The sequence below is a fragment of the Scyliorhinus canicula genome, chromosome 3, assembly GCF_902713615.1.
Source record: "Scyliorhinus canicula chromosome 3, sScyCan1.1, whole genome shotgun sequence".
Taxonomy (NCBI): domain Eukaryota; kingdom Metazoa; phylum Chordata; class Chondrichthyes; order Carcharhiniformes; family Scyliorhinidae; genus Scyliorhinus; species Scyliorhinus canicula.
Window position 1 is genome coordinate 161,957,526 of NC_052148.1, and position 16,933 is coordinate 161,974,458.

Below are 16,933 nucleotides of genomic sequence, written 5' to 3' on the forward strand. Positions count from 1 at the left end.
CCTTATTACCTCCGGAAATTGCATGTTAAAATTGAGACTAGCTGCCTCGCTGTAATATGCAGATTTTACAAAAAGCGATCCTGCCCACAATGGGTGGGCTTCACATCGCGACGTCTTACGCGATCGCGTTAGATCTAGCAAGGCATGGCGAGCCGGGTAGATTCCGGGTGCAGGGTCTCTCAGCATTTACCAGTCACATTGCGCCATGGCACGCTGCTTTTCGGGCACGTGTTTGGTAGATCGCGTCCAATATCAAGTGCGCCCATCATTGGAGTTTATAGATTTAACGTAATTGACAAAAGAACGAGCAGAAATTTATTTGTACAGAAGGTTATTTGTACAGAAGGTGAGAGTGCCTTTAAGAATTGGATGTTTAAGAAATGTACCTTTAAGAAATGTAGCTGATCATATTACTGAAGTGATGTCACGGGGGGAGCTGAGCTCACTTTTGCTTTTTGGGAGTTTTAGTTACAGTTTGAAGAAAGCTTGGGTGTGGTTGTGAGCTGCATTGCTGGTGATCTCTGCCATGAAGGACTATTGGATTGACTTTTGTGAACTTAAAGACAGTGAAGGATTGTTGCTTTTCCGGTGTGGTATTTTAGTTTAAGTGGGGAGAGTGTTGTGAACAATGGCTCTTTCAGAGGCTCAGACGTTTTTGGGGGTGGAGACTGTCACACGCAGTACCTTACGGACAGAGACTAAAAGCAGACTGTTAGATTTGGCAAAAACATTGCAGTTAACATTACCTGACAAAATGTGAAAATGTGAGGTAATTATGGCGGTGGCTAAGCATTTAAAGTTGCCTGAGATACAATTTGACTCATTGGAAATGGCAAAAATTCAGTTGCAAATTAAACAAATGGAACATGAGAGAGAATTAAAGAGGCTTGAATACGAAGTAGAGAGAGAGAGAAAAAAGAAAAGGAGAGAGAAGAAAGGAGAAAAGAAAGAATAGCCCTAGCAGAACAAAAAGAAAGAGAAAGGGAGATACAGATCAGGGAAAAAGATATTCAAATTCGGGAAAAAGGTAAAGAGAGAGAGAGTTTGAACTTCAGAAAATGGCCATGAAACAAGACAGTCGGTTAAAATTGGCAGATGTAAAGGGAAACGTACAGTTGGATGATACCGATGAGGGTAGTGAGAAAGAGCGTCAAAGTTGAAGGCGTGGCAGGGATCTATTTAAATATGTCCAAGCATTGCCAAGGTTTGACGAGAAGGAAGTGGCAACCTTTTTCATTTCATTTGAGAAGGAAGCTAAACAAATGAAATGGCCACAGGACATGTGGGTGTTACTAATTCAAACAAAGCTGGTAGGTAGAGCTTGTGAAGTGTTTGCATCACTACCGGAGGAGGTATCTGGAACGTTTGAGGAGGTGAAGAAATCCACCTTAAGTGCATATGAGCTAGTGCCTGAAGCTTACAGACAAAGGTTTAGAAATTTAAGGAAATAATTTGGTCAAACATACATGGAGTTTGAAAGGCTAAACGTATGAAGCTGTCAAATAAATTATACTTTTGGAGGTGTTTAAAAATTCAATTTCTGATGTAGTGAGAACTCATGTGGAAGAACAGAGGGTTGGAACTGCGAGATTAGCAGCATAAATGGCAGATGATTATGAATTAGTTCATAAATCAAAGATTGGTTTCCGACATCAGTTTCAGCCGGTGAGGGATAGAAACTGGGGACATGAGAAATATTCAAGTGGTAAAGGAAAAGGTGATCTGATGGGAGACAATAAAGAGAGTGTACCTCAGATTAAGACAGAAATCCAGGAGAGTGGAAAAGAAATGAAAAGTTTCAAGTGTTTTCACTGTAATAAACTAGGCCTTGTAAAGTCACAGTGTTGGTGGTTGAAGAAAAGCACTGGAAAGGCCGATGTGGTAAAACAGGATAAGACAGTGGGATTTGTTAGAATGGTAAAGGAAAGCCCAAGGGAAGCGAAGGAGGTGCAAACGATTGTACAGCCTGTTCAAGAAGTAATTGTTAAGAAGGTGCCAGATGTCTTTCAAGAATTTACTTGTGTAGGTAAAGCTTACTCATGTGTATCAGGAGGAGCAGGTGAAGAAGTCACAATTTTAAGAGATACAGGGGCTAGTCAATCTTCAATGGTAAGCGATGAGGAATTATATAATTTGGGAAGAATGTTGCCAGAAAAGGTGGTGATATGTGGAATTCAGGGTGAGAGGAGTAGCGTTCCATTATATAAGGTAAGGTTGGAAAGTCCAGTGAAGAGTGGTGAAGTGGTAGTAGGAGTAATAGAGAAACGATCTTGTTCAGGAATACAGTTTATCTTGGGTAATGATATAGCTGGATCGCAGGTGGGAGTGATGCCTACTGTGGTTGATAAGCCAGTGGAAAATCAGACAACTGAAGTGTTGGAGGACGAATATCCTGGGATTTTTCCAGATTGTGTAGTAATAAGGTCACAAAGTCACAGGTTAAGACAAGAGGAGAAATCAAAGAGTGCAGATAAAGTTGAAGTGCAAGTATCAGAAACGATTTTTGATCAGATGGCTGAAAAAGAACAAGAACAGGTGGAGGATGAGGCGGATATTTTTAGTTCAGGAAATTTGGCGGAGTTACAACAGAAAGATGTAGAAATAAAATGGATGTGTCAGACAGCATATACGGAAGAGGAATCTGAGAGTATACCAGAGTGTTAGTACCGTAAAAGTGATGCCTTGATGAGAAAATGAAGACCTGTACATATGCAGGCGGATGAAAAGTGGGCAGAAGTTCATCAAGTAGTATTGCCGGTAGGGTATAGAAAGGAGGTGTTGCGAGTTGCACATGCGGTACCAGTGGGAGGTCATTTGGGAATAAGGAAAACTCAAGCTAAAATCCAGAAACATTTTTATTGGCTTGGACTACATAAAGATGTAGTTAAATTTTGTCAATCATGTCACACATGTCAAGTGATAGGGAAACCTTAAGCAGTGATAAAACCAGCGCCCTTAATACCCATTCCAGCATTTGAGGAACCTTTTACAAGGGTCCTAATTGATTGTGTAGGACCGCTTCTAAAAACAAAAGTGGGAATCAATATCTTTTGACTATAATGGATGTGTCTACTAGGTTTTCAGAGGCCATTCCAGTACGTAATATTACAGCTAAAAAGATTGTGAAGCAGTTACTTAAATCCTTTACTAGATATGGACTACCCACAGAAATACAGTCGGATCAAGGATCAAATTTTACCTCAAAGTTATTCAAAGAAGTTATGGATAGCTTTGGAATAAAACAATTTAAATCAACTGCGTACCATCCAGAATTGCAGGGAGCATTAGAAAGATGGCATCAAACATTAAAGACAATGTTGAGGGCTTATTGTCAAGATTATCCAGAGGATTGGGATAAAGGAATTCCATTCGTACTGTTTGCAATTAGGGATGCACCTAATGAGTCAACCAAATTTAGTCCTTTTGAACTAATTTTTGGTCATGAGGTAAGAGGACCACTTAAATTGATGATGGGTGAGAAATCGGAAATTACACTATTGGATTACGTGTCAAATTTTAGGGAACGATTAAATAGAGCAGGTGAATTGGCTAGACAACATTTGAAAGTTGAACAAAATGTGATGAAACGGATAGCGGACAAGAAATCCACAGTTCGTAGTTTTGCAAGTGGAGATAAAGTTTTAGTGTTGTTACCAGTGGTAGGGGAGCCTTTAAAAGCTAGGCTTTGTGGACCGTATCAGATTGAAAGGAATTATGTGGTAAAAACACCAGATAGAAGGAAGACTCACTGAGTGTGTCATGTGAATATGTTTAAAAGGCACTTTTAAACGGAAGGAGAGAAAAAGGAGGTTTTAATAATTCTAACTGAAAGTGACGAACCAAATCCAGATGACTGTGAATTTGACATACCTCAAATTAAATTGGAAAATGAGGATGTTCTTAAAAATTGGGATGAATTGTTAAGTTACCTTCCAGAGGAAAAACATGGGCAAGTTTGTAGAGTTAAATTGGGAAGTATTAAAATGGCTATACATGATGTAGATGTGGGAAATGCTGTTCCTATCAAACAGCATCCATATCAACTTCATCTTTTAAAATTCGCACAGGTTAACAAAAAGATTGAGAGTATGCTTATAAAAGGCATAATTGAAGTGGGTTGCAGCCAATGGAACTCACCCATAGTGATGGTACCTAAACCAGATGGTACCCAATGGTTGTGTGTGGACTATCGAAAGGTGAATGCAGTTACAAGAACCGACTCTTACCCTATCCCACGTTTGAAGGATTGCATTGAGAAAGTGGGACAATCTGCTTTTATTTCCAACTTCCAGACATAGAAAGAACGTTTAAAACATCGTATGAAGTTCTTCGATCGACTTCAGGAGGTGGGTTTGGTGATGAACCTAGCCAAAAGTGCATTTGGAGAAGCCCGAATCACTTTCCTTGCGGAGTTTCTGATACCCTCAAGACGAAGGGAAATAATGCGATCCCTTGGCATGAATGAATTTGATCGAATCTTTGTGCAAAAGATTTGTAGCGTGGTTGCTCCACTGATGGAATTACTGAAGAAACGTAAAAAGATTCAATGTACAGGGGACTTTCAACAGACATTTGACTGCCTGAAAGCTGTGATCACCAATACTCCTGTATTGGAGAATTGCAAGGGCTCTGTGGTCAGATTGAACTAAAGTATCTGATTCTAAAGAGAAATGCCGAGGAGTAGAGGATTGGATGGATCGCGCAGAGACTGTCTTTTTCAATGAGACTGTCAATTGAGAAGATTTTCAGTTGGAGGAAGAAGAATAGGAAAAATTGACTTTATTATTATGCCTGTTTGCGTGTGTTTTTAAAAAAAAGAAAACATATATTTACTGTGTACATTTTTTAGTGGATGGTGCAAAAGTGAAAAATGAAACCACCTTGAAGTTGATGGGTTTTTTTTCTTGGGGAGGTGTCATGTGAGAGTGCTTTTAAGAAATGGATGTTTAAGAAATGTACCTTTTAAGAAATGAAGCTGATCATATTTCTGAAGTGATGTCACGGGGGGGAGCTGAGCCCAATTCTGCTTTTTGGGAGTTTTAGTTTCAGTTTGAAGAAAGCTTGGGTGTGGCTGTGAGCTGCATTTCTGGTGATCTCTGCCATGAAGGACTATCTCTTAATCCTTTGGTGAAATCTGAATTGTAAAAAGGTCTCAGTATTGAATATAAATCTAATGTGCTTCTGTTTGAAGGATTTGTTAAGTCTTTTGGATGTGTAAAGGAACAGTTGGCAGGATTGGGTAGTGTTGTATTGTTTTCGGGGTTATCTTTGAAGTAAGGGGTGTTAAGAGATCCAATGTTTATTTAAAAGGTTAATTTGAGTTCATGGAATAAACATTGTTTTGTTTTAAAAACCACGTGTCCATAATTGTAATACTACACCTGGGGAACAAACCGTGTGCTTCAAAAGCAACAATCTATTAAAGGTGGGGGTTGGTTGAACTCCATGATACATTTTGGGGTTCTGAAAACACCTCTCCCATAACAATATGGCGGTAAAATAAATCAAATTCAGACGAACTTTCAATTGGCAATTGGACATGATGAAAATGATGTGTGGGACTAAATTGGACAGCACTTTTAGACATGACAGGATGAAATGCCTCCTTCTGTGCTGTAAGATTCTGTGATTTATAGCTTTAAAAGGAAACTTGGCTTATGGATGGAGATACCTTACCCTTTACTGAAGTCCCAAACTCATCGGACTATCTCTCCACTAGCTTTGTCTTCTAAACCACTACTGTGACAATATGGCCCTCATCACCAAATCACACCCAGGAAAGGATGTGACGAAAATTAGCAATTAAAGTGAACTTGCCAGAGTTGTGAATATTTTGCGACAAACCCTTCTTGCTGCTGCTGCACACTGTATTACTATGGTGCTAAATTTATTTATTTTAATAATATTCCAATCTCTTGAAAATGTAGGTTTTGGACAGTTCATTTTTCTGAAGGAAATCAAATGGTTTTGGAGAATAATTTGTTTCCCAAAATAATATGGCCTTGAAATTTTCATAAAATGTTAGGAATGTGAAGTGCTCTTGAACAGTGATTGACAACGCTGAAGGTCCAAACCAACTTTGGTGAGAAATACTAACACTCAAAGTTGAGTGTGAACATTTTAAAATCCTGTGTAAAGTCCTTTAGCAATAAAGTATTCAAAACTGAGGATCCTTGGTACTAGCTTGAAACAAATGTGTGATTGTCTCAACATTGCATGTGTTCACAAGAGTTTTGATTATTATAAAATAACTCTTAAAGGATCTACTGTAAAATATGTTTTAATAGTCGTTTGGGTGGCATCCAGGAAATAGGTCTATCCCACTGAATGGATTATTTCAGTCTTGTTAATGAAAACTTGGCTTTTGACACTTAAAATAAGGTTAAGAGTTATGCCAAAAATATTTTATAAGGTTAATGCTAAATCCCAATGGTGGTTTTAAATTTTGCCCAGTATGAACTGGTCAGTGTGTTGGCCCAGTTTTCTTTAAATACAATGTTAAATTTGTTTTTTTTTTTGTTTATTTCCTCCATTGCTGCTATTTGTCACTTTCTTCCTGTAATGTATGATGATGAGGAGAGACCGTCCTTGAAACTGTCTGAAAAAGATCTCTAGTATGTATTAGATAAATGCTTGCTCTCTAATTTGTTGACTGTAGCAACCATGTGTAAACTGCTGAAAAATGTGATCCTATACTTATAAATATTGATTTTGGTCAGTCTGTATTTCAGAAATTAAAATGGTTCCAAATATCATGTTTGTTATATATTAATTTTCTAATGTAATTCAGGTCTAGGTTCTTTTATAACTTCTTAGCTGGATAATGCTACTAAAATGTTATTTTTTAACACAGGAATTTTCAAAACTGAATAGTTATTAAATAGTTCGCAGGAGATTGCTAAAGGTTGGTAGTCCTGTATAATGTCGTATTTTGGACTTCCCATTATAAACCGGGCCTGAGAAACACTGGTAAATCATAGAATCCCTAGAATACAGAAGGAGGCCATTCAGCCCATCGTGTCTGCACCAACCCTCGGAAGGAGAGCCCTACCCTGGCCCAATCCTTCACCCTATCCCTGTAACCCCATTTAGAGGCAATATAGCATGACCAATCCATCTAACCTGCACATCCTTGGACTGTGGGAGGAAACCAGAGACCCGGAGGAAACCCACACAGACACAAGAAGAATGTGCAGGCGCCACACAGTCATCCAAGGTCAGAATCGAACCCGGATCCCTGGCGCTGTGAGGCAGCATTGTTAACCACTGTTTTAAGACTAAATTCTTTTGCGAGATGAGGCAAAGTAAACAGGCATCTTCCTTGTGTAGTATTCATAGTTAGTCAAATACATTTAAAAGATAGACTTCATGTTTTAGGTGTGCATCTTTTATTGAGATCAAGCAATCAAAAGGAAGCAACTCGTGTCTACATTGTGGATGGCACTTTAACTATCACTACTCCGCTAACACTGCACCATAGGAAATTTAACTGAAATCATTCACTTGTTTTTTGCAGGGAATTTAAATGTTACGCTGCAAGTCTGGGATATTGGTGGACAAACCATCGGAGGAAAGATGTTGGACAAATACATCTATGGAGCTCAGGTGAGAATTTGTGCTTTTAAAAACAAATCTTCCTGAATGCTATAATATGGTTATGATCTCTACATTGTAAAACATAAAATAATAGTATTTTAAGTAAAGGGTCTGGGATATGCACTATGCCCTAGATTGGAAGAAATTGGAAGGGGTGGCACATTGATTAGCATTGCTGCCTCACAGCGCCAGGGACCTGGGCTTGATTCCAACTTCAGATGATGGATTTTGCACATTCCCCGGTGTCTGCGTGGATTTCCTCCGAGTGCTCCGTTTTCTGCCCACGGTCCGGGGATGTGCAGGTTGGGTCGATTGGCCAATCTAAATTCCCCCAAGTGTCCAAATTTTTGTGGGGTTACAGGGATAGGATGGGCGATTGGCCTGCTTAGGGCCTTCTTTCGGAGGGTCGGTGTAGACTTGATGGGCCAAATGGCCACTGTACGGATTCTATCATTCTAGATATTCCTGAAATGGGTTGAATTTGCTTTTATATGCCAGCACGGTGGCACATGGTTAGCACTGCTGCTCACGGCACTGAGGACTCTGGTTTGATCCTGGCCCCGGGTCACTGTGGTGTTTGCACATTCTCTCCATGTCTGCGAGGGTTTCACCCCCAAACCCAAAGATGTGCAGGTTAGGTGGATTCGCCATGTTAAATTGTACCTTAATTGGAAAAAAAAATAATAATTGGGTATTCCAAATTCATTTTGAAAAAATAAATTTACTTTTATATAGGGACTGGCTTGACCAGAATATTGTATAAATAAAGCAAAAATATAGTAACCGCAAGATCGGTGAGCTTTGTGGCAGTACATTTTAATTGATCAATGTAGATGGGTATTGCCTGTAAAGAATGTTGGGTTGTATTAAAGAGGTCCATGTATGATGTAGCTGTCTTCTACATGTCTTTAGTACTGTTTGCAGTGTTGATGTAACAGATTATATGAATTTATATGAATCTAGTTTGCTGCAATGGAACAGAGTAATTGTTTGTATTGTTAGATTGTACATAATTTAATCATGATCTGAAAATACTGCTGTACTTGGGACAAAATCTAAAATTTAGAATGGTACATTTAAAATATAAAATTGAAGTCATGTAAATGGCATTTTAAGAGTACATTGAATTCAGATTTAACACCAGGCTTTGACTTTAGTTTTGTTGTGATTATTTCACTATAGAACTGAAAACACAAGATAAGATTGTTAAGTAATTTTCAATGTTGAATTTCTTGCACTTCTGTAAAGCTCTCCTCAGGATCCCTACAGGCTGTGTTCATATGTAAAACATTTTGGGAAATGTAGTTTTAACTTAAAGCTGAAGTTTGCATAAAGTCACAGTAAAATGTCACTGCTGATTTGCTTTGTTTTCGTCAGAATATTGCAAAATAAAAAGGAGCATTTGAGTGAACCCACCCTCTCATTTAGACAATCCGAAGAAGAATCCTATCGGAGTCAAAACATTAACTCTGTTTCTCGCTCTACATATGCTGCCAGACCTCCTGAGTTTTTCTAGTACTGTTTTTATTCCTCTCATTAAGGAGATGGATTTGCATGTTTTATGGAGTAAACTTGAGAATGTAAAAGATGTATGCGCCTTTTTTTGTTTTGAAAATTTACGTCTTGCAATTAATTTTTAAGTATTTATGTTGTAAAGCATCGTTACAGAATGTGAGTCCCCTAGATTGAGAAATAATGGTCCCTCGCTCTACTGTGCGATTTGAAAATATCTGTCATGTATTCAAGACCTGCGATATGGTCTATTTCTGTCAAAGAATCATGAGCTGGTCAATGTGTGCTACAGAATGATACATATAAATGACTGAAGAAATCACCACAGGAATCAGGCTAAACTGCAGCGAACACACTTCTGATGTAAACTCCATTGTTTAAGAAAATGTCTATGTACTTTGTGTGTTTTGTCATTACATCTGCCATTTTTTCTAGTTTGCTGCATGGTTTTTCTGCCTGTTCTCTTGCCTCTCTCGTTTTATCTGTTTTATCTTGTAATTCTATTAATTTTCACTGCACAGGCTATCAAACAATGGTATAGTGCACACGGTTAATTGTACAATTTGTTTTTCAAATTTATATCTTTGCCCTTATAGATTCTGTCTTTGTGTAACCTCCCAGAACATCCTTGCATTCTGATACTGTGGTCAAAACCTCTATCCAACCTGCTGTATCTTTTTTCTGCTTCAAGAGAACTGTCCCAACTTCTCCAGTCTCTCTCCATAATTAAAATCCCCCATTCTTGGTAACTTTCCAATAAATCTCTTCTGCACTCTCTTTTAAGCTGGGCGGCACGGTGGCACAGTAGTTAGCACTGCTGCATCACAGCTCCAGGGTCCTGGGTCCACTTTCCGCCTCGGATGACTGTCTGTGTGGAGTGTGCATGTTCTCCCCATGTCTGCGTGGTTTTCGTCCCACAGTCCAAAAATGTGCAGGTTAAGTGGATTGGGCATGCTTAATTGCCCCTTCGTGTCCAAAAGGTTAGGTTTGGTTACTGGGTTACAGAGACAGGGTGGAGGCGCGGATTAAGTAACGTGCTCTTTCCAAGGGCCAGTGCAAACTCTGTAAACTCTGTGACACAATGCCTAAAATTTGGTGCCATGAGTTAAACATAATACATCCATCTGAGGATGTAATCAGTGTCTTATAATAATTAGGCATAATTTACTTATTTTTGTACTCACTTCGTTATTAATAAAGCCAAGAATCCCATATCATTGGCAGTCTTCTCATTGTCCTGCCGTCTTCAAAGATTTATATGTGCATCCCATGGGCACAGTGTTCCTACATCCCTTCCAAAGTTAGAAATTCAAATTGATATTTCCTCCTCCATTCTTCCAAGCAAAATGTATAATGTCACACTTCTCTCCATTAATTTTTCATCGGTCTGTCCATTCACTGGTCTATCTACATCATCCTGAAGTCTGTTAGCTTCCTTGTTAAGTTTAGTGCCAGTACTTTGAAATGATGCCCTGTACACCTAAGCCAAGGTAATTAATATGTATCAAAAGAAGTGGTTCTCATCAATATTTCCATTAAGCTGCATAGCCACCGAGCAACCAGAATGTCCCTGAACAGGCCATACACTCTTCTAATTCTTCCATATGCATTACTATGGGAAAAAGTTTGAAGGGGTCACACACTTGAACAAATTTCCCATGCAGTCCAAAGAAAAAAATAGAAGGAATATTGGTCCGAATACATCACTCCTCAGCTTCTCAATCAATTTCATATCCACACTGCCACTTTTGATTTAATCCTGTGGTTTCAATTTTGCTGACGAGTCTATTACATGGCACTTGACAAAAGGCCTGTTTGAAATCCTTGTACAGAATATACTGTCATTGATTGTCTCCTTCCAGAAAATGTTAGGTTTGGATGCTATTGGGAATTAAAGCCACGTTTCAATAATTGCTGCAATATCATACTGGCCCATTATTACTAAAGTTTTTAAATTTAGAATGAAATAATGCATTGCACATTCATTTATAAGCCATTTGATGCTTTTTTTGTTGTTGTAACATTGACTCATATCTTTTCCTAATTTTCTCATTTAACTTGTTATCTTTGACCTTCGGCCAACAGTTTTATGTGTTTCACTACTAAAAGCTTCCATTTCCATTCTCACTTTTTCAGCTTTTGATTCTGCAACAGTTGTCTCACGCTATATTTTCTGCACCCACCCCATATTGGTTTAAATCTTCCCTGACTGCTCTGTTTGTATTGGTCATAATTATGTTGTTGTCATTTTAGTTCAGACTTTGCTGTAACTACTCCAAGAATGCATATTTTTCTTTCCTGCACCAACATCTCAGCCAAAGTTAACCTGAGTAAGCTGCCTCTCCAATGCATGGCTTGTGATGCAATTGAGACTGTAAGAGCCTTGAAGTATTGTTTTTTTCAGTCAACTGCCATAACACCTTCAGATCTCTTGCTGTGAGGTTTTTGCACCCGGTCAATAAGGATTTTAATCCTGGGTTCAAGGAGGTAATGTACCATTTGGACCTCATGAATGGCAAGAAAGGTGTCCATAGCCCTAACGGATGGAATTCCCCACTACTACCACCATACTTATGGCTCACCTGTTTTTTCGTTCCTTGGACAGTCCTGTGCTCTATAATATTAGTCGTACTCAAGACCACCCTTTGAGTCACTGCAATTGTTATATATGTGATTGTTCCAGTAACTATTTGTGACTCCTGTCTTCGACCTCTCGCCCAATTAATTTCTCTCTGTCTTGATTGAACACATTCCTGAATTTTAGATAGCCAACGTCTGCAACAATGCTACAATGTGTTGAGAGGCATCTCAATCATCAAGATCCTCTAGTCCAGTCTCTTTTCCAACACCTGATGTAAATGTTCTGCTCCACAGATCACACTCTATGGTCTCTTTCATTGCTGATGTTAACTTGATGGTTAACTCAACCCGTTAACTCTTAATCTTTTCACACACGCTGCTTAGCCTGCTGAATATTTCCAGCACTTATTGTTTATATTTCAGTATATCCTGGATACAGCATGAAGAGTTACTTATGTCCTCATCCTAGTTTGACTGAATTACATCCACAGATAAATCTTGGTACTTGAAACACATCTTCCACATTTTGTTGTGTTCTGAAATTGTTCTGGTAGAAAAATAGTTAATTATCTGGTGCCCGTGGAATGCACACAGTCATCCATTATGTCTTGATTTCTCAAGCGCCACTTGGAGACTCGGTTTTCTGGAGCCAAACTTGGTGGTATGATGCGACCGTCTTAAAATGAACGGATTGAAGTTCACCCAGGAGAGCAAGCATTCACGTGCATGATGACATGCTTTTTGTTGCAAATGAGATTGTGGAATTATTTCTTGATCTTGTGTGCTTCCTTGATGCCAGCTACACCATGTAGGTGAAATCCTCCATAGTCACACTCTAAAATGACAGTGCCCGGACAATGCTGTTGTCCTTTTGCCATGGGGAAATCCATGAACAGTCTTGTTTTCGCAATCTGTGCCTCTGTACAAAGCTGACTCACTAATGTTAATAATGTACTTGGGAGCATTAAAGATCAGAACAGCTGTGGACCTTCTACAGGCACTGCAAGTGGGGTACCCATGATGGAGGAGGGCCATAGGTTACTTTGAAGCATCTGACATAGCTCCTTTTGTGAAGCACAGGCTTCTAGACCACTGTCCTTGGTTCACATTTAGGATTTATTGGTGCTACCCCTTTAAAATTGATTGTGAATAGTGAGATTAAAAGCTCTCTAAATTAATGTCATTTTGCATCAAATCTTGTACTCGAGCACTGTTGCTAAGTTTGTTGTTGTATTGATCCTGGTAACATGTTTTGAAGGGGTCAAAATGGATTTTCAAATACATACAAATTTTGTCATTTTTGAATTTGTGTTTGACATTCCCTTTCTGAATTTAAGAGGACTGAATTCAAAATATACCATTGTGGTAACCCTTCTGCAATGTAATTTTTAAAAGAAAAATACCGTTCAACAAAAGCAGTTCAAAATTTCAAATGAGTTTAATATTCCTGAAGAGCAAAGAAAAACACAAGAATTCTGATTTTAAAGGATTTATTCAAAATTTGTATTCATTTTTAAAATCTACTAGAGTCAAATATTTACTATTGTAAATTTGTGACTATTATATCAGATTATTTTTTGGTTAGTTTTTTATTAATAAGTTTACTTCAAATTTTAATCTTCCAAACAAGGCCTGATGTGATCAGTTTTGAAGAGTGTCAAGTGAGATATTCATAGAATTCCTACACTGCAGAAGGAGGCTATTCGGCCCATCACATCAGCACCAGCCCTTGGAAAGAGCACCCTACTTAGACCCATGTCACCACCCTATTCCCGTAACCTAGTAACCCCACTTAACCTTTTTGGACACTAAGGGGCAATTTAACATGGCCACTCCACCTAACCTGCACATCTTTGGACTGTGGGAGGAAACCGGAGCACCCGGAGGAAACCCACAGACATGGGGAGAAAGTGCAAACTCCACACAAACAGTGTGGAGGATTCTCTAGGATTTAAGAACTCTGCTAATGTTAATTGTGAGAGTGTCTCATACCCCAAAAGATAACTTGAAACACTGGTTCTTAATGGTATATTTTTGTCCAGTCGTTGTGTAAATTAATAAAGAATATTGATTTTAAGTTTTAAAAAAAAACAAAAGACTAATCTACATTATGACACTTAAGTATATGAATGACTAAATAGTGTTGTCTGAAGTTACCTCTTGTTCCCAAAATATACCCACGTTTCCTGAACTCACTGAGACACTCTTTTTCCCAAGCAGCATCCAACAATAGTAACTCTATAGATAAATCCAGTTAATAATTGTCACGCAATGCCTCTTAGATGACCAAGCCAGGGAAATCATCTCTTCCTGGCCCAACAAAGGCACAAAACTGCATCTTTTAGAGGGGAATATCTGCTGTGGCGCTAAATGTTAGATGGAACAGGCCTCTGTGGCTTGGATCACAGATGGAACAACTGGTCTGTCTGACAATGGATGGAATGTTGTTGCCTCTCCAATGAGGCAACTAGCAGCTATATTGTTCAGTCTCTTCGATATTTTCCTCTTGTGGATTTGTCTGTCTACCTCTCTCAAACATTCCTTGTCTTTAGAAATTATCATTTGTATAGCCCCACTGATGTGGCCATTTACGCCTAAATTTCTCTAGACTCCAGCTAATCTTGTTACTGGGCAAATCACATCTCATTATTACTTTAGATGCCTGCTAGTCTTGTCTGTTATTTTATTTTCATCCCAAATTCACTTCTTAATCTAGTTAATTTCCCACATTCCTAACCAGGATTAAGACAGTCTAGTACTTGAAATTATCAAACTGGGTTTTTTGTTCCTTTACCCAGGATTCTTCCTCAAACCTTACTCCAAGATCTAAAGGCAAGTATTGACACACTTTAAAAAGTTTGGGGAGTTGGGATTTGCCCGTGAAAGTGATCTAAAATGAATCTAGCATGAGGAGGTGCGCAAAAGTCTAATTTTTAAAATGTTACCAGTGTAAATACAAAATACTAAAATCCTCGGTGGGGTGGAAGGGGGAAATGAACTTGTGAAGTACATGCTAAAACTCCTAAATCCCCTTCTGTCTGCCTAGTGTTGCTAAATGTCTATTTTGTATGGGCGGGATGATTGCTGCTGAGCTTAAATTGAGTTATTTGAGTTGAAATGATGGAGAATGGAACATGTGTGATCTGTGCCTCCTATTTTAGTATTTGAAAACTACTCCCTCCAGGACTATATGCAAATCATTGCACTTAATGAACAGAAATGGAACCCTATGGAACTGGGATAACCACTCGCAACTATTCCAAGGCTAGGATTTTATGCCCCCCTCCTGTCTGGGGGATATTATGGATCCGTTCAGCTGAATGGAGGTTTAACTGGCTCGCTGCATCCGCCGGGAGGAGACTCTGCGGCAGGGCTGTAAATTCCTGGTTCAGGAAACTGCCTTTAACCTCTTTTTTTCCCCTCTTCATTTCTATCCCCCTCATTTCTACCCTGTCTTAATCCAGTTTGCTGTCATACTTGTAATTCCATATTCTTTAATCTTCAATAGTTTCTTATTTGGTATTTTGTCAATTGCTGCCTAAAGTCTCTGTTCACTATGTGCCCTGCATTTTCCCCATGTTACACATGCTGTCATTTCCATGACCCTTATCAGGTTTGCCAATCATGATCTTTCATTTTGAAATCTGTAATGTTTGCTTCAAATGATTTTCTTATTTTCTAGATACTGTTCTATGTTCTATTTAGAAACTTCAATTTATAATTTATAATATATAATACGTATATAGGCATATAAATAGTAAAATGTTGGTAAAAGGAGGACTGCGGCTGATTATGGACTAAAAAGGTGATTTATGCTTCGAGGCAGGCTGCATGGCTGAGATACTAACTGAGTACTTCGCATCTGTCTTTCCAAGGAGGAAGGTGCTGCCCAGGTCATTGTGAAAGAGGAAGTATTTGAGACAATGAATCCACTTTATTATGAATGCTGCACGCATTCAGATACCGAGGGCACGATTCTCCGGCCTTGTTACTCTCCCACTCAAGCGAAACGAGGCCGGTGAATCGCGGGAGAGGCCAAAAACGAGATCCGCGCCGGGCACCAAACAGTTTGCGATGTAACTGGCCCGCTCCCATTGGCGAAATCGGGATCTCGGCGTACTGTGGCACGAAACCAATTGTCACCACTTCAGCCCATTACCAGACAATCAACAAGAGCAACCCCATATCCAGCGGCCTCCCGCCATTCAGCGGCCTCCACAGCTCACGTCGGTGCCGATTAGAACTCCTTTTGAAAACCGTGAACCTGGCGCAAGGGCTTCAGTGGGGAGCCGAGGAGGTGAGTAGCCACCTTTGCTCACAGGAAAAAATCACGGGGGCATGGGCTTGCCACCCCAGTGCACGGCAGTGGGCGGGGGGCTCAGCGGGGTGAGGAGGGTGGCGGCGGCGGTGTTGATGTCTGCTCACTTCTGCTGCCCGGTGTAGATCGTTGACCTTCTTCCTGCACTGCTGGCCAGTCCCTTGGCCATACTATTTGAATTTACGGCTGCCACCACCTCATCCCAGGCAGCACTGGCTGCCTTGTGGAACAGGGGAAACAGTACATCCCTTGTGGCTTATACTGCATCCAGCAGCCTCCCCAGGTCAGCGTCCCCGAATCTTGGGGCTGGTCTCCTCGGCGCCATTGCTGCGAGCTGGATGGGGTTGGCTGAGCAAGTGCTGTTTAAGTGCTGCTCAACCTTGTTAGCAGGGACTGGCAAGCTCGGTCCCAGCGAGCCGTTGTTTGCGGCAAGGAGCCCATGAAGCCTCATTAAATGGACCAATTAACGTAGAATTGCGCTGCCGGCCTTGCTGGGCCGAGTGCCTGGAAACTCACAGCAATTTCTGCTCGCTACCACACTTTGAAAGCTTTCCTGAGAGTTTTGCCCAGAGCCTTTAACTGCATTTGACCTCATCTGATGGTGCACTCTGCTCTCTGTCCCTTCCTGCCATATTCTGATTAACATTATACAAATTGCATATTCTGACTAACTATACCCAAATCGCTATTGTTAGTCCCTTGATTTATTACACCTGCTCTCTCATGACCCCACCCCCCACTATTTAATTACAATCCTCTCCACCACCATACTTCAATGACTCACCAGAACACTGACCCCAGTACGGTTCAGGTAAAGACAGTTCCAATGGTACACCTACCACATTCTGCAATACTGGTGCCAGAGCTCCATGAATCAAAACCCATTTCTCGTCACAAGTCTTTGAGCCATGTATCCATGTCTTTTAT

The 16,933-nt window shown here is 39.9% G+C and overlaps 1 protein-coding gene across 8 annotated transcripts in view; it reads left to right on the forward strand.

The window, feature by feature from the left end:
• Positions 1-16,933, forward strand: part of rab28 (RAB28, member RAS oncogene family) — a 170,122-nt gene that overhangs the window by 11,146 nt on the left and 142,043 nt on the right. For all 8 annotated transcript variants that reach the window (XM_038791630.1, XM_038791631.1, XM_038791634.1 and 5 more), the window contains exon 3: positions 7,517-7,605. In XM_038791630.1, the coding sequence (XP_038647558.1) occupies positions 7,517-7,605 (89 nt within the window). The remainder of the gene's footprint in view (positions 1-7,516; positions 7,606-16,933) is intronic.